General features: G+C 37.4%; 1 protein-coding gene across 4 annotated transcripts in view; it reads left to right on the top strand.

Moving 5' to 3' along the window:
• The window catches only part of Kst (spectrin beta chain, non-erythrocytic 5 kst), a 69,082-nt gene that overhangs the window by 38,146 nt on the left and 6,570 nt on the right, over positions 1-24,366 (top strand). For 3 of the 4 annotated variants that reach the window (XM_083051307.1, XM_083051282.1, XM_083051297.1), the window contains exons 4-20: positions 10,276-10,501; positions 10,958-11,235; positions 11,632-14,235; positions 14,314-14,630; positions 15,008-15,385; positions 15,703-16,368; positions 16,506-16,791; positions 17,757-17,975; positions 18,289-18,731; positions 19,057-19,110; positions 19,536-19,941; positions 20,008-20,208; positions 20,282-20,882; positions 20,968-21,311; positions 21,435-21,719; positions 22,148-23,881; positions 23,992-24,360. In XM_083051307.1, the coding sequence (XP_082907433.1) occupies positions 10,276-10,501; positions 10,958-11,235; positions 11,632-14,235; positions 14,314-14,630; positions 15,008-15,385; positions 15,703-16,368; positions 16,506-16,791; positions 17,757-17,975; positions 18,289-18,731; positions 19,057-19,110; positions 19,536-19,941; positions 20,008-20,208; positions 20,282-20,882; positions 20,968-21,311; positions 21,435-21,719; positions 22,148-23,881; positions 23,992-24,360 (9,411 nt within the window). The remainder of the gene's footprint in view (positions 1-10,275; positions 10,502-10,957; positions 11,236-11,631; positions 14,236-14,313; positions 14,631-15,007; positions 15,386-15,702; positions 16,369-16,505; positions 16,792-17,756; positions 17,976-18,288; positions 18,732-19,056; positions 19,111-19,535; positions 19,942-20,007; positions 20,209-20,281; positions 20,883-20,967; positions 21,312-21,434; positions 21,720-22,147; positions 23,882-23,991; positions 24,361-24,366) is intronic. The other variant, XM_083051290.1, reaches the window with a different exon arrangement.

Consider the following 24,366-nt stretch of genomic DNA (forward strand, 5'->3'; position numbering starts at 1 on the left):
CGGCGATGGATCCTTCCTGCCTTGCATCGTAAAATAAATAAATGGATCTTCTTTTCTCAGCAACATGCGCTTTGCCTTTGAATAACGAGATGCCGAAACAAAATTTGCGGAAGTTATAAATGTTCAAGATTAATTTTTCTTACACACATGCATAAAAACAATACGTTTAATTATCTTGGATGGTCGTCAAAAGCAAGAAGACATCAAGTATCATCTCAAAAAACATTTCAGAATACGCCTCTTGAATGAGGGGATGTTAATGACGCCATTGATGGAAAAAAGTTCCACATTAGGAAAAGAAAGAGAGAAAAAAAGATTATGCGACAAACGCGCGAGAGAGAGACTTCTCTTTTCCGATGTGAATCATTAATTGTGAACAAATACTAACACATATTAAACATACATGCCGAGAAGGAGCAGATTAGAAAATCGGTTAAGCCATTCATCTTCATTTTATGGAATTCGTCAGCGCTCATTAACTCTTTAATTGTAGTCGCCTGTAATAATTTTTAATCTCTCTATCTTTATCGCAGAACCAACATACTCGCAGCACTATAAACGAAAATGTAGGTTATCGCAATTTTTTCTCCAAGTCTCGTTAGAGCTTGTCACCATCGATCGTAAATCATTAATTGAGAACATGATATTTTATGACACAACTTGCCTGATTTTATATTAGTTAATTGATTTCGAAATACCAACTTGCAGCTTCGTGCATCTAGATTAGCTAATTTTTATTTTGAAGACAAATAGATAATAATTGACCGAAGAATGAAATTTAATTAATATTCGCCTTCGAGTCTAGGTGTCTTACATTTTACTGTAGCATATATTCTGCGAATTATTATCTGTGTTGGTCCAAAAAATTAAAAAAGAGAAAGAGAACGAAATCACGAAAAGCTCGACAATGCAACGTCACGAAATAATAAGGGAAAAAAGATGAATCGCGTGGTGATGGAAAGTTCCAAAATTCCGAGACGCTCAAGGGCTCTTTTCGATCGATATCTCGACTTTACACATACGCTCTTTCTTTACATATGCTACACACGGACTTTGCACGTTTCTCTTTTGAGTGTCGTCGCAGAGAAAGCTTTCTACGCGTCCTCGTTCGGCTGCGCCCGCAGCATTTCCCCGATTTTACGATTCCGATTGCTACTTTATGAGCTCTCTCTCCTAGAAAACTGCACTCGTTGGCTCTTGTGACTCTTTACGAGAGAGAAGCAACGGACCGGCGAGTATGAGATACGGCCCGTAAAAGTCGAGGGACGTCTTTTCTAACGGATTTCGCGTCTCGATATCCCCCGCGGTCGCATCTTCGTCCTTCGCAGGCGGACACCAGTTGTTCAACCTCGTACTCCATGACCATTCACAGAAAGTGCGAAAGCCGACACATATGCGTGTGCACGTGTGCGCTTCGAGACTTATTGAATGACGTCCGAACTCGTCGACAGATTATTTTCGAGACATCCGTCGTCAAGGATGTCTCGACACAGTGATATTGAGAGATTATTCTCTTTTAAAATTATTTTTAAAAAAACATACATTTATAGCTGCTAATTCTTGATAGGACAAAAATTACAAGAGCGTTTTTATGGTATGTTAGCAAACCAAAGCTCATAACATAATTCTTAAATACTTATTGTTGGCTATTTCCATCTCTGAGGATATTTTTTTGCTTTTTCATATTTTCGAAGTAAATATCCAAAAATTAATATCCAAATTCAATTTGAGAAAGTGTGAGAAAATAGTCATAAATAAATCAATCTGAAAGAGGAACACACAACTTAATTATCTAATTTATTCCAGCGCGATACCGATCAGTGAATTTAAGATCATGTCACTTTCCTCTCGGCGACTCGCGATACGATAATCACGGAGATTTCTTCAACGTTCCAATAGAACGAGGGATAACGATGTAATCGGCCTTTTTATTACCTCGCACTTGATTGTAGCATAAATCTAACGCGCGCGGTATATATATCGAAGTCACAGCGATCGTTGGAAGCCTCATTCCGAGAGCTTCATTAACCCACTTAGACGAAGAGGACTTCTGCGGGACTCGTTACGTGCGTTTTCTCGAAACGATGACGAAATACACCGAGAATCTCGCGGTTGTGTGAAAATATCGCTGTGAGTTAGAAGCGGGAATTTCCTTTTCTCAAATGTCGTTCTTATATGTGTCCGCGATCGGCATTCCGCATCCCTGCCAAGAATGTGCGGTCAATTAACATAGGAAAACCGTCACGTGCGACCTGGTCCCTTGTATACTTTCCCGACAGAATCTTTGGGTATATAGATAATAATGCTAAACTCCTTGTCTCTTTTTCTAAGTCGTAATTTTATCTCTAAGTCGAGGGATCGAAAAGATGGGTTTAGTTAGGCTTTAGCCCTATAATCGTCTTTTGTGAAATCGAGTTTCCTTTTAAGAATTTTAAGAGATTAAGTTATCTTCTCTGTCATCTTATCTCTATCGCTTCTATAGAAACGACTTTCTAGCTTCTGATTATTCTCGTAAGAAAAAGAGAGACAACTTACTTAAAATGTCTACTTCAAAAGAGAAGAAAAGACACTCTCTTGTGGGAAAGAATAATTACAGAAAAAAACATGTAAAATAATATACAGCCTATTACTGAACGCATGTTGATTCGTACCAAATGAGAAGTTTAAGTTTTAACCGCGTCGTCTTACTTGTTACTTTTCCACGATGCGGTTAATGTCTTCGACAAGTAAACACGATCGAACGGTTGCCTACGGCGCGCCGATCTAGTGAATGTTCGTACGTAGGAGTCGCATTCCACGGTAAATGCATTAGAATTGCCATTCTCATTCCGCCGATTTTACAGGCCTGGTGCGGCCGACCGCAACTCCTAGCGAAATTAATTCCCGCGAATGTTTCCATTAACTCGCACCGAGGATGCGACATGCGGACGACGATAAGACGATAATCTTCTTCCAATTAAGATAGCGATATAATCTTCTTCCAATTAACTGTGAGAATCGAAAAATTAAATTTGAGTCCAAGTCATATAGGGATTGCTTTCTACTGTGATGTCATATTTTCACATTATTTAATTATTAACAAAAATATTATTTCCAAATCTTATAAAACTTTGATGGAAATTTTTTTTAAAAATCCAATATTGTATTATCTCTGTTAAAGGACCCCGCACAATCCATATGGAAACTGGATTTGATGGAATTGACTGGTTTTTTCATATATTATTGCTTGTGATCTGCTGAATAAAAGATGTAATAGCTTCAAAATTAAATAATGAACAGTTATTGAATTACAGACTGGCTGTAAATCAGTAACTGTTTATTATTTAGCTTTTTTTGAGCCTATTACATTTTTTTCAGCAGATCATAAGCTACAACATGTGAGAAAACCAGCTGATTTTCCACCAAGATTCAAGTTCATCTAGGATTCTACATAAGCTCAAAAACCTCGCACTAATCCTATATAAAATTGAATCTTGGTAAAATCAGCTGGTTTTCTCACATGCTGTAGCTTATGATCTGCTGAAAAAAATGTAATAGGCTCAAAAAGCTAAATAATAAACAGTTACTGATTTACAGCCAGTCAAACATGAAAAGCTCGAGCTCTGCGAGTTGTTTGACCGACTGTAAACTATTGTCAGTAACTATCCGATACTTAGCTATTACATCTTTTGTTCAGCAGATTATAAGCTACAACATATGAGAAAACCAGCCAATTCTACCGATTTCCATAAGGATTGTGTGGAGTTGTTTGCTCGCACTCAAAATGGCTCGATGTTATCGGGACCATTCTATATATTCCCGCGGCGCCGAAGCAGCATGTATAACAATTTGACACTCTCTCGTGCAAAATGCCAGGCTCGCGCATTATGCAATTATCAATTGAGGCGATCGTATTTCATGGCGACGAGCGGGGTCGAGGCTCGAAAATTTAATCGACTCGATCGGGCACGCTTCAACACAATACGTCAATTAGGGGAGGAAAGGCAATACAAGAGGCGCTCGAGGCGCTTTGAAATCTCGCGTAAATTGCGGTCGGCGTGCAACGCGCAAAAAGCGATCGCCGAGAAGAATGGGCGGCTGTGCCGCAATCGGTCCGGTTGTTATTTAACATTGTTGCCCCCTTATCTCGACGCGCCGTATATATACATATACTCGTTTCTTCTCTCTTGCGCGAGTTTTAATACCGTACCCGGCATTTTAACTCGCGACGAGACGCATAACAGTATCGCGTTCCCCTATGGCGCTTTACTATGCAACTCATTCATTATTCATACATTGCTAAAACTCGGCTTGCAAACGTGAATGCACGCGTCTCGTCGTGGCGAAAATTCGAAGGTTCGACCTCTCATTGCTCTCTCGCCTCCCTCTTTTATGACCGCTTCGTGACTTCATTGACTAACGAATTGTTTGTCTACATCACTGATAAATCGCGATGAAAGGAGAATATTGAAAAATATCGATCTCGAATTTCTTTTCACAATACTTGATTGTTTGAAAACTAAGAACATATTTTCTATAATTGCTTATTTTAGAATATTCCTTCCCTTCTAATTTTATAATCATATGAATGTATATGATCCTGAATGTTAATTATAAAATTTCAAATCATATATTATAAATTGATAAAATATCTATAACAATAATTGTATTTGAATTTAATTGCAATGCAAATTTTAATTATCAAATTTAAACAAGAATCAATTACTTTTTCAAAAATTGATTTCTGTAATAACTTAATGTGTTGCTTAAATATAATTCTACTACGAACTATATTTATCCTATTTATTTTTCGTGGAAATATTTAAAAATACTTTAACTTAATTTGCTGAATACAATTTCAGTGCGCATACAGACGTGGAGTGATTGGTTGCATTCGAATATTTTTATCTTATTTTTTTTTAATTTAATCATCCATTTTATAAAATGGCTTAATAAAATATCTAACACATAATATAAATTTTATACAGAAAAATCAAATTTCAATTCCAATTTAAACCTAATATTCTATATTTAATATCGTTCGCCATTTGATTACAGCGTAATAGAAAAGCCATATTTGGTTCGGATAAAATTACGCAATATAATATAATCTGTAAATCCTATCGAAAAAAAAATTAAATTTCTATCAAAAAATTTCAGAACATTACATGATATATAATTGAAATCTATCCGATGCGCTGTACGTATTGATTTAGTTTTTGACGTTGCATTTTTTATTTTATAATAAAATCCTGTAATTTAATTTGCGTACATTTTTGATCTACTTTTTTTCTAACAGACCAAAGAGAGATATCAAAAAATAGTTAGTGAATTGCGTTGTTTAAAACGATTCTGTGCAGTTTCGCAGAGAATATATACTATTATAACATTACCTTACTCTGCGCTTCGCTTCGGATCGCATTTCAGCTCGCGATGCACCGTTGAATGACAGCGTATCGCGTATCGTTGACATCGCATTAAAGTTCCAGAGTTAATGACATGTTCGCGGGAGGGGTGAGAGCGCAATCAGCTGATCGAGCCAGCTACCGATCATTGCGCCAGGTATGTCGCACATTGTTATTGAGGCCTCGCTCTATCATTATCGACTCGGATACCGCTCGTCGTAAATATATTATCCGCTCCTTCGTTATTACGAACATAGATGTATAATGTTCACGGTAGCTGCAAATTGCACGGTGACAGCGGGAATGCGTTTGCTCCGGCGTTCTCGCCACGCTATTTAAGCTAAGTAGATCATTAGTCGTATGTCCCGTTATCGCGTGTGATGAGTCACGTTACGAAGGGATAGACGTTTTTTTTACGTACGACAAATCGACTGCGACATTCCGCGCGCACATGCTTAGTTAGCCTAATACATCTCGTTCGTTATTTGTCGCAAAAGAATGTCTTTCTGAAAAATACATGCGCGTATATGAGAGCATTGAGCGTATATATATCGCGAATATCACAGTAATCATTAAAGATAATAAAAGATAATACTTAGGAATGTCTCGATGATTATTTACTCCAAAATAACTGTAGTCAAAGAAAAGTACAAAAATTCACAAAATTTACTGTAAAGAATTGACATAATTTCTATTATATAATATAATATAAAAAAATTAATATATAATATAATGGGGATATAAAAAGTGTACATAAATATAATAAAGACTTCATCTTAAAATAACATGTAATAAATATGAGATATATAAGAAATGCAAATCTCACAACTTCGTTTCCGCGTGCAATAATATTCATTATAAAAACCTGTCTTGTTTTCTCAAGTCAAACACGATGCTGAATTTTCATCGACGATCTAATTTTAAACTAATTAGATAATAATAAACCGGTTTACCTAGATTACATTACACTCTTATCTATATGATCGTAGACGAAACAAAAAAATATCGAGTTAGATGTACGTACACTGAGAGAATTTTCTCTTAGAATTTACCCTGAAAAACTAAACTGCATAGTAAAATAAATCAAACGTATTAAAAATTTTATTGTGATATAGATATTATCATTTTTATTGTGATAAATATTAATCGGAGAAATTTTCATAAAATTCTTTCCATATCATATTGTCCCCTGATTACCGTGATTTTCTTCAGGGTAAATTCTAAGAGAAAATTCTCTCTGTGTACGTTCAATGTTGATCAGGTCCGGAGGGATCTAGTCGCCTCGCTCGGGCATCTGGCGATCGGCTGTCGCGAAATAAGTCGAGGCGAGAGCACGTGGCTGAGAGCCTACGGGACACGAGGAAATCCGGTCTGGTAGGCCGTGATGACGTTGAGATTCAGCAGCATTCGGCTCGTTAACTTCGTCCACGACGACGACGACGACGACGAAGTTGTCCGCGTCGACCAACGCGTTAACGGTTACGTTATGCGTTCTCTTTGTTTTGGATTCCGCGAGCTGTCAGCCATCCCGACTGGCACAAACGCCATAATTTCCATTTCCCAGTGGCCTTGATAGACCCCCTGGCACAAGTGATCGGACTGCATTCCAGCAGCAGCCGCGCGCGAAGAACGTCCGTTCGTCGACGGGCGTCCGCGATTAACTACAATAGCGTGGCGAGAAACGCGAGCAAAACTGTATCGATTCTCTCGATATTTTACGTTCAATATCATCTAACAAACGAATTTACACTTGAGAATCGATCATGTGAAGAATACCAAATCCACAACCTATCCTGTTTGGTAATAATCAAACCTGCGAATTTGTCCGAAAGGAAGGTCCGCGGTTTCTTTGCAGCATAAAATATTTGATCTTGTATTAAACTACAAACTATACGTTATGTATAATATTTTTTATATAAATTATAATATTATAATATTATTTACAATATATATCAATTTTTTTCAGAATTTCTTAAATTTTAAATTTATATGTAAGTTAAATATATGTCACAGATACTATAAAGGTAATCTGCACACACATTAGAAATTCGTAAAAAAAAGAATGTAAACCTTTAGATCATTTAATACGTAGAGCCTTTTACTTCAAACGGGTCTTGATGACTTCTGACATCACGATCTAGTTGCTACAAAAAAAGTAATCCTGTCTGAGAAGGAAGCGTTTATAAGAGTACCTTGTTAATCTATCATACGTGCCTCCTATGCATGTACGAGCGTGATACCCACAATTATATCATCAGAGCTTACATCCGCGAGCGTTAAAGCGACCATTAAAAACGAGTATCATATCGCAGAATTATTAGCGATCGACAAACATATAAAGACGCTCGATGATCTAACACGCTACTTTCACCACCGTCGAATCGACAAGAGATTATTAATAATGGCCGAGACCCGCTGTCGCTGCCGATTGGGAATGTAACAAATGTTGCGTTATCAATAAGACACCCAATTACGACTGAATGAACCGTAATGTAGTGACACGGCAATCGGTTGCCACCGGCTGTTCTACGAGTATTAATTTTACCGAAGAGATTCATGGCCGGAATAATTGAACCACTATTTTTGGAATCTTCTTCGGTCTGTCGAGTCTAAATTAGAATTTATTATCTTCACAATACACATATATTTTGTTCTCTGTCTGATTCCTTACTATTCCTTCGATTATATACCAAGTTTCTTTGCATGTCAATAAATAAATTTTACTCCAACCGTGACAAATATGCTACGAATCGAGGAATATCATTCCGCCTGTGATTTGGATCTTAGAGAGATTTAATGTTATAACGGCCAGATTCATTACTTTAAATAATTACGAGACCACGAGGGCCATAAAACACGAAAGCAGGTCGGGGGCAGAAGAAAAAAAAAGGTCGAAAAAGTTCCACCGTCCGTTCCGCATGCGTTCCTCTTCGATCGCGCGGAATAAAATGCAATTATTAAATCGCATCGCGGTTGTAATTCATTACACGGCGCGGTCGCATAATTACTTCCGCCGAGTCGGGTCTGCTCTCAACGGGATTTTACGCGCTTCAAAATTAATGATCCGAAATAAATTTCATAACCGTCCGTGACTTAAATAAAATTAAAAGGAAGTCTCGCGAAGTAGTACCGATATTTGTATTCGTTTCTCTCCGACCGCGTGCAATGTAATATATTGCCATTTTCACGCCTTATAATTATATATGTGCTAATGTGTTTCGAGATTTTTTTTATTTTAACTAGAACAACACAAGGGCGCGCACCATTCTTCAATTATATGTATATTAAAAAGAATATTTTTAAAAAGATAATATAAAATTTATTTAAACTCGAATAATATTTTTTGAAAAATTAGCTTATTAAAGTGTTAACTTGCTAATTAAATTTTAAAATAAACATATGCTATAAAAATTAAAATAATAATGCTGTAAATAATATGTTATATAATACTTTAAAATCGAATAATTTTTTTGATAGAAATCAGCTGATAACTGTCAAAAATATTAATCGAGTTTAAAGAATAACAACATATTATTTGAAACATATTATTATATATTTTAACTTTTATAACAAATTATGTTAAAAATTAATTAGCAAATTAACGCTTTAATCAGCTGATTTCTGTCAAAAAATATTAAAACAAAAATTTGCTAAAAAATGTTTAAAAAAAGTTGAAATTTTGAATTCAAAAATTAAGGCCTGTGTAAGTCGTAGAACATTTTCTGAGAGCGCGTTTTAAAGGTCTCTTCAAGGCCTACAAAATGAACCCAAAGAAAATGTTGTACGACTTACACAGGCCTTAATTTTTAAATTCAAAGTTTAAACGTTTTTTTGCGAAAATTAAGGCCTGTGTAAGTCGTAGAACATTCGTCTTGGGCGCGTTTAAAGGTCTCTTCAAGACCTACAAAATGAGCTCTCAGAAAATGTTCTACGACTTACACAGGTCTTAATTTTTTAATTAAAAGTTTAAACGTTTTTTACGAATTACGATACGATCATCCATATCGAGATTTTTTAGTTTAATTTTTGATATTCATAAATTAATTTTATTCAAAAATTAATAAAATTAATAAAATTATTTTTGATATTCAAAAATTAATAAGCTAAAATAATAACTTTGAAGTTTGATCATCTGTACATTGCGAAATGATAATTTGCGAAAGAACGAGATAAGCACGCACGTAATTAGAGTTATAAACAAAACGGCAAACGCAAAAGTCTACCGACTTTTTCAGATCTATAAAATTACACCATTCTCTCGACGGCAGTTTACAATTTTGCCGTTACAACGCAGCGTCTTATTACTCTCGATTACTCAGAATCCACATCCATGATTACGCTACGCGCCTTTTCTATTCTTACAAATTACTCATCCGTTATTAAGACCTGTCATTACGCAACCTTCGTCGAACATTCCGCCGACGTAGGTATATGGACGTGCAATAGATCGGAATGCGAATAATTATGCGAACGGCATGTCGCATAAATTACACGGGCGCATTATTCATTCGCTGATCGAGTCCTGCAAAAAAAAAAAAACTTGCGAGGTTTTGCCACATAGCGTTCTAAGTGGAGAGACTTAGAATTTACTGTATGTTAATATAGGCGTCGTGAGAGAGAGAAGTTTCGAAGAGAGGAAAAAAAATACACTTCGGAAATTTTGCCAAAGTCTTCTCTTCTCTCTTATGTTTGGAAAAGATTTTAATGTCATACTAAATATGTGCATAAAATATAATTCTATTGGCTTCTACAACAGAATCAATATTATTGTTTGGTTATCGCGATTGTTGGAATATTATCTCATATCAAAAGATCTTTTCACAAAAAATGTACACAATAGAATCATTCACTGCTTCTCTCAGCATCTCAAGAATTACATTATCATTTTCAGGTTCGTTTGGAGAGTATCGGCGCAGAGGATATTGTGGACGGAAATCCTAGATTGATCCTCGGTCTCATCTGGACTATTATTCTGAGATTTCAAATACAAGAGATCGAGATCGACGTGGACGAAGAGAACGACAGCAGCGAGAAGAAGTCTGCCAAAGATGCTCTGTTACTCTGGTGCCAGAGAAAGACAAATGGCTATCCCGGTGTCAACATTCAAGACTTTACCGGTGAGTCGAGTTTTCTTGCATATATTATGCGGCATGAATATTCCGATCTTTGAATGTCGCAAAAATATTTGAGAAAACCTCGCGATATTTACGTGAGTTTAGAAAATATTTACCATAGTTCTGCAAATATCGCGTATTCGTTTACAAATTTTATTCTATATTTTTTGAACGTGTTTAACAATTCAACAGATATAATATTATATTATATTATTTGTATTTTATATTATACATAATATAATATTTATATTATATTATAATATTATATGTATAATATTTGAATATTTTATATTTTTTTTTTTAAATATAATATACAATATAATATAATATAAAATATACAAAATGTAAATTAAATTAAATTAAATACGCAAAAACAAAATAAAAAAATATTTAAAATAAAATTATATAATTGAAAGTATAAAAATGCAAAATATAATATTCTAAATTTTATACAAACAGGGTCCTGGAGAAGCGGTCTTGGTTTCAATGCTCTCATACATGCCCATCGACCAGACTTGGTCAATTGGTCGGAATTGCAGCAAAACAAGAACATCGATAATCTCAATTATGCCTTCGACGTTGCCAATTCAGAACTCGGCATACCGCGGCTCTTGGATGCGGAAGACGTGGACACGACCAGACCCGACGAGAAGTCCATTATCACTTATGTTGCGTCTTATTACCACACGTTCGCCAGAATGAAGAACGAGATAAAGAGCGGCAAGAGAATAGCGAATGTACGGTCACTTTAAAACTTTATTCAAAATATATGTATGAAAAGAACTATAAAACGAAATATATTTGAAAAATCTAAATATTTGATACATATTTCTCTGTGATAATTTTGTTTAAAAATTATATTAAAATATTTTAAAAGAGAAATATATACATATATGTATATATCTAGAAATTCCAATCATATTTTATATGAATTTGAGAAAGAATCTTAAAGTTTTTAAACTTTTGAATATCTTCTGTCTCTGCAAAAAATTTGTCAGAATTTAAATATTCACATTTCAGAATTAAAATATGTTTCGGAAAGAACTATAAAAAAAATTCAGGAATCTAAGAATTAATTAAATTAATTTATTGAATAACTTGTTACAAGATTAAATTTTTTTTATATTTTATAGATCGTTGGCCAAATGATGGATGCAGACAAGATGAAGATTCATTACGAGAAGTTAACGACCGACCTTCTCGAGTGGATCAAAATGAAGATCGAGGTCCTGGAGAATCGCAGTTTTCCGAACTCGCTCGAAGGTATCCAACGGGAACTCTTATCCTTCAAACAATACCGAACCGTGGAGAAACCGCCGAAGTATAAGGAGCGATCCGAAATAGAAGCATTGTACTTCCACATAAACACCCAGTTAAAATCTCTGAACCAGCCAGCGTTCACTCCGCAGGAAGGTCAATTAATTCACGACATCGAGAGAAATTGGGTGGAGTTGGAAAGAGCGGAGCATCGTCGCGAAGTTGCCCTGAGAACCGAGCTGTTGCGACAAGAAAGGCTCGAGCAATTAAATTATAAATTCGAACGAAAGAGCGTACTCAGGGAGGGCTATCTGAAGGAGATGATCCAGGTGTTAACGGATCCTCGATATGGCAGCAATATGGCGCAAGTGGACGCGACGGTGAAGAAACACGAGGCCATTAGCGCCGACATCTTGGCGCGCGAGGAACGCTTCCACGATCTAACGAATATGTCTGAAGAGCTTGTGCGAGAGAACTATCACGGCCTCGAGAGAGTCCGTAGCAGAGAACAAGAGGTGTTGCAGAGATGGAAAGAGCTACTGACTTTACTAGATCATCACAAATCCAATCTAGTCGCGCTAAGCTCTTTGATGAGTCTGATGAGAGAGATCGATACGACTCTAGCCTCGATCCAAGAGCTTCAACTGAACTTCCAGAGTACCGACGTAGGTCCGCATTTATTAGGAGTTGAAGATCTCCTGCAAAAGCACAGTTTGCAGGAGCTTCAAGTGACGGCTCTGGGCGAAAGCCAGAGGCGACTCGGTAGACAGGCTGCTCAATATATGGCACAGCCACAAAATAAGGAAGTGCCGTTGTTGCAGCAAAAACTGGAATTGCTAAATCGCACCTACGACGAGCTCATGGAGAACAGTAAGGAACGCAAGGCTAGACTGGAGGATGCTCGAAACTTTTTTCACTTTCTTCAAGATCACGAGGACGAGGAGTCGTGGCTAGTAGAGAAGCAGCGAATCTGCAAGGCTGGCATTTCCGCGAAAGATCTACGAGCCGTGATATCGTTACAGCAAAAGCATAAGGCCCTGCAGGACGAGATGAAGGTGCGCAGGCCGAAATCCGAGCAGCTCTGTGACGCAGGCAGAAAACTGATAACCGACAATCATCCGTCGGCACTGGAAATACAAAATCGAATAGACTCGTTGCAAGAACATTGGAGAGTCTTGGAAGAACTAGCGGCGTTGCGGAAGAAGCAGCTCGACGACGCGGCCGAAGCGTTTCAGTTTTACGCCGACGCGAACGAGGCGGATTCGTGGATGAATGAGAAAATGGCGTTAGTCGCTTCCGAGGACTACGGAGTGGACGAGCCAAGCGCTCAGGCCTTGTTACAGAGGCACAAGGATCTGGAAGGCGAATTGAATGCTTACAGAGGTGACGTGCAGTCTCTGAATGCACAGGCGGAGAAACTTATCAAATCCGGCATTTCCACTCTAGAATTAACCGCCGATCCGGAACCGGTTGCCGAATTGGAACAAGAAGAGTGGAGCAAGGAGGTCAGATTGGTGCCGCAAGATGAATGGGTGGACGAGGTAATCGAACGAATGGAGCCGAAAATCGTTCACGAGGATAGAATGATACCGCAAGTAAAGAGTTTATACGCGTTCAACGGTCAGGATATACATATAGTGAAGGGTGAGGTGATGTTTCTCTTGAATAAAACGAATCACGATTGGTGGAGCGTTAGAAAAGCCGACGGTACGGATGGATTCGTGCCTACTAACTACGTTCGCGAGATTGACCCAAAGATCGTGCAGGTGCAGGTACGTAAACTCGAGAAAATCAAGACGACGCAGCGTGTAAAGAAGACGAAGATGGTCAAGCAGGTGGTTCCAGTTCGACGATTAAAATCCATCAAATCTACCGTGAAACCGATCAAGCGAAAGACGATGAGCGACGGCGACAGCGTGGAGAAGCGGCAGAAGAAGATCAACGATACTTATAGCGAGCTGCAGGAATTCGCTGTGAAACGTCACGCATTACTGGAGGACGCCATTAGGCTCTATGGGTTTTATCGGGAGTGCGACGACTTCGAGAAATGGATAAAAGACAAGGAGAAGATGCTAAGGGTCGAGGATCCTCACGATAATGTCGAAACAGCGAGAAGAAAATACGAAAAATTCTTGACGGACTTATCGGCTTCCGGAAAACGAGTGGAGGCGATAGATGCAGCAGTCGACGAATTTGTCCATCAAGGCCACAGTCAACTGGACAAGGTCAAGGCCAGACAGAGGCACATTCATCAGCTGTGGGATCATCTAAACTGGCTGAAGACGCAGAAAGAGAAAAGCTTGGAGGGTGCGTCAAGCGTCGAATTATTTAACAGAACTTGCGGTGAGGCTCACGATTGGATGTTGGAAAAGATCACTCAGCTGGACACAGCTGAACTCGGACCTGATTTGAAGACTGTACAAGCTCTACAGAGAAGACATCAACAATTAGAACGAGAATTGGCACCAGTCGAAGAAAAGGTAAAATATTTTTTGGGATAATAAAAAATAATAGAGAGAATATTATATCTCAATTCTCATAATTCAATATTCTTACAGGTACGAAAAGTAAACTTGTTGGGCAATAGCGTCAAAAATTCGTATCCGCACGAATGTAACAACGTCAATGTGAGACAAAACGAGATCCAGGAACTCTGGAATAAAGTTCAGACGAAGGCCAAGGACCGACGATCTCGGTTGCAAGACGCAGTCGGTCAACAAATATTTATGAATAGCTCGAAGAACCTGATTAACTGGGCTACAGATATACAGGAGACGATGAAGGTCGAGGAACCAGTCAGAGATGTAGCCACGGCCGAGCAGCTCAAGAAACAGCATATGGAACTCGGAGAAGAAATACGAACCAAAGAAGACGAGTACATAATTTTATATATATTCAATTTATCAAAAAATGTCTATAAATTTATATAAACAAAATATATTACAAAACACACACATATATATCATTAATAATTAATGCATATAATACGTATTATGTATATAATTATATATATAATTAATATTTATATATATATATAATTAATAATAATATATATATAATTATATATAATTAATAATTAAATTCTTTAAAAATATATTGAATTTATGTTACTAATTTTTATAAAATGATATTATTTTATCGAAAATTGTATATAATAATAAGTAATTATATATTGATATGATAATAAATATTGAATAGAATTTCTTTAATAAATATAATTTATATGAATTATATTTTTTTGTACGCTTACAGATTCTGTGAAGTTGAAGAGCTCGCTCGACAACTGTTACATCGTAATCCGAATTTAGCGGATGTGCGCGAACGTTTGAATAAACTAAATGGATTATATCCAGCAGTGTCGAACGACTGGATGACAAAAGAGGAATGGCTACGACAATGCTTGGAATTACAACAATTTAATCGAGAAGCCGATCAGATCGAAGCTACTACCAGTTCTCATGAAGCTTTCCTCGAATTCACTGAATTAGGTGAATCTTTGGACGATGTCGAGGCTCTGTTGAAGCAACATGAAAAATTCGAGAACACTCTTCACGCGCAAGATGACAGATTGAAGGCATTCAGCGATACCGCCGACAAGTTAATTGCTCAAAATCATTACGACAAAGATTAGTAAGTATCAGGCAACAATGATTAATGGGTGACTTAAGAGTAAATATCATATCGAAACTCTCTCTCTTACGAAATATGTCTGAAGTTATAATTAAAAATATTTTAATCGTATAATTTTTTAATTTAATTGTAATAAAATTTTATATAAATTATATAATATATTATATATTATTAATATTAATATAATATGTATTATAATATATATTATAATATATAATATAATTAATAATATTAATATTATTAATATATGTTACATCTTATAATATTTTATATAAATTTATTTATATATAAAGTCTTTATATAAATATAATTTTCAGCATCAATGAAAAAAGAAATCAAGTACTAGCCCGTCGTATGGCAGTAAAGGACGCTGCTCAACGTCGAAGAGCGGCCTTGAATGCGTCCGAGCATTACCAACAATTCTCAGCCGAAGTGGATGACTTGCGCGGCTGGTTGGGTGACAAGATGAAGACCGCGGCCGACGAGAGTTATCGCGATCTGAATAATCTCGAGCGCAAATTGCAGAAGCACGAAGCCTTCGAACGAGAATTACGTGCCAACGAAGGGCAGTTGAGAACGGTCAACAAAGCGGGCAAGGCGCTGATATCCGAAGAAAATTATAGGTCGGACGACGTAGGAAAAACCTTGAAGGATCTAAATGATCAATGGGAGCGACTCGTAACACTATCGCTGGAGAAAGGTCGCAGGCTGCGACAAGCCGCTTCGCAACACGGATACAATCGCACTATGGAAGATGCCAGGTTGAAACTAGAAGAGATAGAGAGCTGCTTGCAGAGTAAGCAAGTAGGCATCGATCTCCGTAGTTGTAAAGCATTGCTGAAGAAACATCAGACCCTCGAGAGCGACATGTGTCAGTGGGAGCAGAAGGTGGACGATCTTGTTGCTATGGGTCAGGAAATGGCGCATGAAGGTCACTTCGATGCGGCGAATATTCTGAAGACCAGTCAAGCCACGCAGAAAAAGTATGTGAGAGAACTGAGTCTTATTTAAATTATTCTCTTTATCTAATTAAATTGATTTTTTTAATGATCAAATTAATTCATTGCTGAAGTAAATATGGATATGATGATACAAATAACACATGAAATTCATATTACAGATTCCGCAGCCTAAAGGAACCGGCTAAGAAACGTCGAGAAGCATTGGAGGAGAGTCTGCGCTTCCATAAATTCGGCTTCGAGTTGGACGCGGAATTACAGTGGATCAAGGATCACTTGCCGCAGGCAACCTCGACAACGCTCGGACAAAATCTACACCAGGCCCAGACTTTGCACAAGAAGCACAAGAAGCTGGAAGCGGAAATCGCCGGTCATCAGCCTATGATAGATAAGACCTTGACTTCCGGACAGGCGCTTATCGATCAGATTCATCCGGAGAAAAAAAAGGTAAATTGCGAAGAAATGCTGTGCCAAATAATAATTTTTTTCTCTCGTGGATTCGCATGATGATCGGACGTGACACGAGATTAAGAAATTGGAGTAAGAAATTATGATTTTTGCACAGCTGGAGCGTCTCGAAGAAATACTGGGTCTACAGAGGTAAGGTGGAAGCACCGATGCATGAGAAATGTTATCACAGATATCTGTCGCTTTTCCGTGTTAAATGTTATCAATCGCGCGTCTGATTTCACGTAATTAATAAGTCATTATTTTTATAGGATCTTAATTGTATTGGACTTTTGTAGCGCAGTTCCTAAAACTGTATTTCTTATAATTGACTCGTAATACACGAAATCTTCCTATTATATTATAAAAAATAATATCAGTTATACAGCACTTCATACATATATAAAAATTGTAGAATAAAAATTTTTTATTTCAAAATATTTAATATTGCATGTATTCAGAGTCAATTATAAAATACTTATGTTCTTTTTTTTATACAGGGGTATTGAACGAGTATTTTATATAATTTTTTATTTGTTTTTACTAAAGTCTCATTTGTTTTTGCAGCTTATATCTATTTAAAATTAGGAATATAATATTTATCATTAATAGAAAACTTATGCAATTCTAGTTGCAATGAGCTTATCGATTTTATTCCATAGCTTATTGATAAATAAACCTCAAAAATCACGAGGTAGAAAACGTATATGTATTGTGCATGCAAACTTTTATTAAATAATATTTCTGCCACAGCAACGGAACTCTGGGCAGTGTCAGTATTAATTGTTAGCAAATTCCATCTACTGAAATCGAAACTGAGCTTTTAAACACAATATGGCAGCAATTAATTATTTAATGAATCATTAATTTGTATTTGTTTCGCGAGTAACATGTTGGAAATGTAATAATTGAGCTATATTGTAGACGACCATAAGTATAATCAATTACATTGATGCTTTTAATAGATCCAAGAACTATGCGATACTTTGGATGATGCTTGGAGGGACTTGCAAGATAAAGCGGGAGAGCGTAGTAGAGCGTTGGATCTGTCCCTGAAAGCGCAAGAATTTCTCTTCGAAGCCGGTGAGGTCGAGAGCTGGCTGAACGAGAAAAACGACGTGCTAAGCTCCACCGATTACGGCAGAGATCGCGATGCCGCCACGAAATTATTGACGAAACACAAGGTATATATTTGTAAAGCGCATTATGAAACATATGATATCGATAATATAGTTCTATTATTTCATTAATCTTCGCGATAGGAATTTTTTTTTATATTATAATTTATATTAATTTTTATAGTCAATTGAATATAATAATATAATATTAATTATATATACAATTAAATTTATATTATTAATTATATATAATATAATAATATTAATTATATATATTAATATTATATATTAATATTATTTATTTATATTATTAATTAAATATATAATATAATTAATTGAATGAAATATTATATTAAAAATTCTGATTTATAATCTATAGGCTGTTGAACTCGAATTGGACACGTACAACGGCATCGTGACGGAAATGGGACACACCGCTTCTGCGATGACAAACTCGAAGCATCCCGACAGCAAGGCGATAGCCAACAAGCAGCAAGCGATCATTCAACAAATGCGCGCTCTGCAGCGACTAGCAACCGTGAGACAGCAGCGTTTAATGGAGAGCATGTATCGCCATGAATATTTCCTCGAGAGCAGAGAGTTGGAGCAATGGATCAAGGAACAAGAACAGACGGCCGCATCGGAGGATTATGGTCAAGATTACGAGCATCTCTTATTATTACAAGCGAAATTCAATGACTTCAAGCATCGAATAGAGGTCGGCTCTGAGAGATTCAATCAGTGCGAAGAATTGGCCAGGAAACTGATCGCGAACGAAAGTCCTTACATCCAGGACATCGAAAAACGTCAGGAACAATTAGGGTAAGTTTCTGGATCAATCAACATTTTTATCTTTATTTCTGCTATTTTAAGTCTTTTCTTTATTACTTTTATGAAACATTAGTATCACCTCATTTGCATGAAATAAATTAACAAAATGACGTAATTGGTATATACATAAAATATATGTATGTAATATTGGCATATAAATATCTCTTTCTCTTTCTCTCTTTCTTTTGTATATGGGATATAATTTATATACATATATTAATAACGGTAACTGCATTTTAATATAGAAAAATCTATTTCTATTTTTTCTCGGTGTTGGGTTACACTAACATTCTTCCTATATACATAATCTATGCAGATCGGACGAAGACGATCCGGTATTTCAAGTACAAAAGCAGCATACTGTAATGGAGTGAGTACACTTTGCTTGGTTGCGGAATAACTCATATGTACAAATTATATCGTACATAAAATAATAATTCGAAGTTTATATGTATGTATGCTTCTAAAACGTAAAACTTTTATTAATAATTTTATTAGTTTTCTGATATCAATCGCGATTGCGTGTATACATATATAGAGAAGGATCTTTTTATAAATAAAAATAATGCGTAACTATATATATATATTTTCGCGATGACAGAAGTGAAATTGATGAAATTTCTGTAAATTTTGAGATGCTTATTGATATTACATAAGCAATAAAATAATTCATTATTTAATCATTTATTATTTAATAATAATAAAATCCGACTACTCTAGATTAAAAAATGTATATATATAATTTTCAAAAAAGGTAACAAAATTAATAATTCTAATTTACTTTTGGTTTATCAGGGAATCGTGGCAACATCTGTTAGGTCTCATTCGAAATCGTGAACAGCGATTGCAAGCAGCAGGCGAGATTCATCGGTTTCATCGCGATGTGGCTGAAGCGCTCTCACGAATACAGGAGAAAGAAGCTGCTTTGCCAGAGGATCTGGGTCGCGATTTGAATTCCGTTTTGGCGTTAATTAGACGTCACGAAGGCTTCGAGAATGATCTAGTCGCACTGGAGGCTCAATTGCAAGTTTTAGTCGAGGATGCGTCCAGATTACAAGCTCATTATCCAGGCAACAACGCGACGCACATCGATCAGCAGCAACGAATCGTCGTTATTCATTGGGAGGAATTGAAGAATAGATCCGCTCATCGAAGGGATCAGTTGCAGGCTAGCTGCGACCTGCAACGATTCCATGCTCAGGTATGCTTCTTATTACCCTGCTTATGTTTAATTGTTTACATTGTTTCTAACATAAAACATTTTCAGGCTAGAGACTTGATGAATTGGGCAGCTGGATTACGCGCTACGATGTCGACGGAGGAAAAGGTTCGAGACGCTGCCAGTGCGCAGACCTTAAAGGCGGAACACGATGCTCTGAAAGGAGAAATCGAAGCGCGCGAGGAAAATTTCAGTTCGGTGCTCGATCTAGGCGAGGCTATGGTGCAAACTGGTCACTATGCCGCTGTGGTAAGTTTGTCCATAAATAATAAGTCCATATAATAAGTCCGTCAGAGATTAATCACGATGATATATCTTTCAGGATGTTGAAGAAAAATGCAATCAACTCTTGGACGAGCGACAAAAGTTGCACACTGCTTGGCAGCAGAAAAAGGTGCACTTGGATCAATTGATTGACTTGCACTTCTTTTTACGAGACGCCAAGCAGCTCGACACTTTATCCAGCACTCAGGAGGCCGCTCTGAGCGGCGACAACTTCGGGGTCTCCGTCGAAGAGGTAGACGCGCAGATGAAAAAGCACAACGAGTTTGAAAAATTGCTGGTTACGCACGAGGAAAAACTCACTGCGCTGCAAGAGCACGGAAACAAACTTTTGGCGCAAAATCATTTCGACTCGTCGACAATCGCCCGGCGTTTGAACGAGGTCATTCAAAGACGTGGAAAAATCCGAGACCTGTGCGACGTGCGAAGAAGAAAGCTGGAGGCCGGTCTACTGCATGCGCAATTTGTCAGAGATGTGGGCGAGGCCGAATCTTGGATCGGCGAGAAGCAGAAGAAACTGGAAGCGGAAGCGTCGAAAGGCGAAGTGTCCAGTTTGGAAGATAAAATCAAAAAATTGCAGAAGCATCAAGCATTCCAAGCGGAACTGGCGGCGAATCAAAGCAGAATCGAAGAGATCAAAGGTAATTGATTGATAAATAAGTTATAATTACTGCGTAATTTCCTCACTTACTTACATCGGATTGATGATAAATTTATTTAAAACAGCAAAGGGAGAGACGTTGTTAGCGCGAAAGCATCCGGCTAGCGCGGAAATTCATCAACAATTGGAAAATTTGCATACGTCCTGGCGGAAATTGCTGTTGGAGTCTGGAAATCGAGGCAGAGGTCTGGAGGAGGCTCAAGATATCTTGGAATTTAACAATCAAGTGGAGAAGATCGAGGCCTGGATCAGAGACAAGGAAATGATGGTCCAAGCCGGTGATACCGGAAAGGATTACGAGCACTGCTTGAGCCTTCAAAGAAAACTCGATGATGTGGACAGCGATATGCGAGTGGATGATTCCAGAATAAAAACAATTAATGCCCTGGCGGATAAGCTTATAAAACAGGTAAAAGCCAAATCTTTAATTTAAAAAAAAGAGACATTTTTTATTACATTATAGTATATTAATAATGTAAAATATATTACTGAAAAATATTTTTAGTCATTATTTTACTGTTTTGAACAACAGGGTCGCGATAATGAATCAAAAGCAATTCAGCAGCGACGCGATAACTTTAACAATAAATGGAAAGGTTTGCAAGGTGCGCTGAGCATGTATCGTGAAACATTAGCCGGTGCATTAGAGATCCATCTATTTAATCGGGATATAGATGATACAAATCAAAGAGTTATTGAAAAATCAGTGGCCATGAATACGAACGATACAGGAAAAGACTTGCCCGCTGTCGAACAATTACAAAGAAAACAAGAGGCTATGGAGCGAGATATGACAGCGATAGAAGGGAAATTAAAAGTGAGTGAACAATGTGTGTTAATTTTTCATAAATTATTTTACTTCAAAATTAATAATTGAAATTAATAAATTTATTAATTTTATAATTCAAAATTGATAAATTTATTAATTGTCAAATGCAAAATTAATAATTGTATATGGAATAATTCGAATGGAACGATAATAACAATTAATAAATTTATGTGCAATAATTAATTCATTAATAATAATAATTGGAGTATATATTTTATTTCTCTAAATCTTAATCTATTTATACAAAAAATTATAACAATATTATTTATTTAAAAAATTTTATTCATCATATATATATAGATATGTAGTTTGTGTGCACATCAAAGTATGATTAATCAAATTGTAATAATTCCAATATAAATATAATTTCAAGTGCAATAACATTTTATATTTTAATTTAATTTTATGTCTTTTAGGAGCATAAAGCAGAGTCACGAAAGTTGTCGCATAAATATCCGGACATGGCATCTGAAATAAATGGGATACTGTCCGAGCTGGAATCCAACTGGGACGATCTACAACGTCTAACTCGACATCGACGCGATGCTTTAAATCAAGCTTACACATTGCACAAGTTTCAAGCTGATCTGCACGAATTGGACATTTGGGTGGCCGATACAATCAAACGTATGGACGAATCCGAACCACCGACTACCATACCTGAAGCCGAGGCTTTATTAGAACTGCATCAAGAAAGGAAAGCGGAAATCGACGGTCGACAAGATGCATTTAAAGGTCTGAAGGAACATGGTCAAAAGCTCCTATCGATCAACGAGGACATCAAGGATAATCTCGAGCATTTGGAAGAACTCAGGCAGACATTGGGAAATGCTTGGGATGATCGTAGGCGGAAATTAACACAAGCGCACCAGTTGCAACTGTTCAAGGAGCAAGCCGATCAAGCAGATAGCTGGCTGGCGACGAAGGAAGCCTTCCTCAACAATGATGATCTTGGCGAATCTCTATCGGGCGTGGAGACACTGTTGCGTAAGCACGAGGAGTTCGAGAAGATGCTGATGTCTCAACTGGGACGTATCGACGAGCTCGAAAAGTTCGCCAATGACATCCTATCGCGCGAGCACGCGGACTCTGCTATAATAAAGCAGCGAATCGCTTCCGTTTGCGCTAGAAGAGACAAGCTAAAGAATAGCGCAACGGCCAGAAGAAAGAAACTTTTAGAGAGTCATCATTTGCATCAGTTTCTCAGGAACATATACGAAGTGGAAGGTTGGCTGCACCAGAAGCAACAGGTAGCGAGCGATGAAAATTACAGAGATTCCTCGAATCTGCAGAGCAAGATACAGAAACATATCGCGTTCGAGAGTGAATTGATGGCGAACAAGGCGAGAGTCGCATCTGTGGTCAACGAGGGTGAGGCGCTCATCGAGGAGAACCACTATGCCTCGAAGGAAATACAGGAACGTTTGGACGAGCTGGAGGCAGAATGGCGCCTTCTGCAAGAGACCAGCGAATTGAAGAAGAACCGGCTGAATGACGCGTATCAGGCCTTGCTGTTCGGCCGTAGTTTAGACGAATTCGAGACGTGGATGGACGAGGTGGAGACCCAGTTGCAGTCGGAGGATCACGGAAAGGATCTTTCGAGCGTGGCAAATTTGCTGAAGAGACATACCAATTTGGAGAACGATGTCCTGGGTCACAACGAGGCGTGCGAGTCCATCAAAGAAACTGCCACTAGCTTCCAGAAATCGAATCATTTCATGTGCGACGAGATTCAAGAGCGAGCATTAGTTACGATTAACAGGTATCACAGTCTCCAGGAACCGATGCAGATACGCAGGGATAATTTGGAAGACGCAAAATTGTTGCACCAGTTCGCGAGAGACGTCGAGGACGAGTTACACTGGCTGTCGGAGAAGGAACCATTAGCCGCGAGCAACGATCTCGGAAGTTCTCTTACTACGGTGAAGCGATTGCAAAAGAAACATCAAGCTTTGGAAGGAGAGTTATTATCCAGAGAACCTGTAGTAGCTTCTTTGGTTAGCAGAGCGACTGTGATGATTCGAAGTGGACATTTCGCGGGAGACAAGATTGAAAAATTAATTAAAAAGCTGCAAGAAGAATTATCGCATCTCAGAGATCTGGCGAGCGTCAGAAAATTGAGATTACTCGATGCTGTGGAATCGCAAACGGTAAGTTATTAAATTAATTAATTAATTAATTTTTATTTATTTATTAGAGAGAGAAGTACGTGATTTTTATATGCGAAATAAAAATTAAAAAAATTGCATTTTATGTACAGTTTTATGCCGAAGCCACTGAAGCTGAGCAGTGGATTAGAGAAAAACATCCGCAATTAACGTCAGCTGATTACGGCAAAGACGAAGATTCCGTGCAATCTCTGTTAAAGAAACTAGAGGGTATTGAACGCGATTTGTCCGGTTTCGAAAGCACAATTGATAACCTGAAGAAGCTATCACACGGTCTAGTCGAGCGGCATCACTTTGACAGCAAGAATATCGCTCAGAAACAGAGCGATATCGAGTTCAAATTCAAAGAATTGCAGAAATTGAAAGAAAATCGCTTGCAAAGATTATCGGAGAGCGAAAAGTTTTACAAATTTATCAGACAGGCGGATGAAGTGATCGAATGGATCGGGGACCAAACAACGGTAAAT

This window comes from Prenolepis imparis, unplaced genomic scaffold (genome assembly GCF_030444845.1).
Source record: "Prenolepis imparis isolate NDT839.2.m4 unplaced genomic scaffold, iyPreImpa1.0 SCAF_1, whole genome shotgun sequence".
Classification (NCBI taxonomy): Eukaryota; Metazoa; Arthropoda; class Insecta; order Hymenoptera; family Formicidae; genus Prenolepis; species Prenolepis imparis.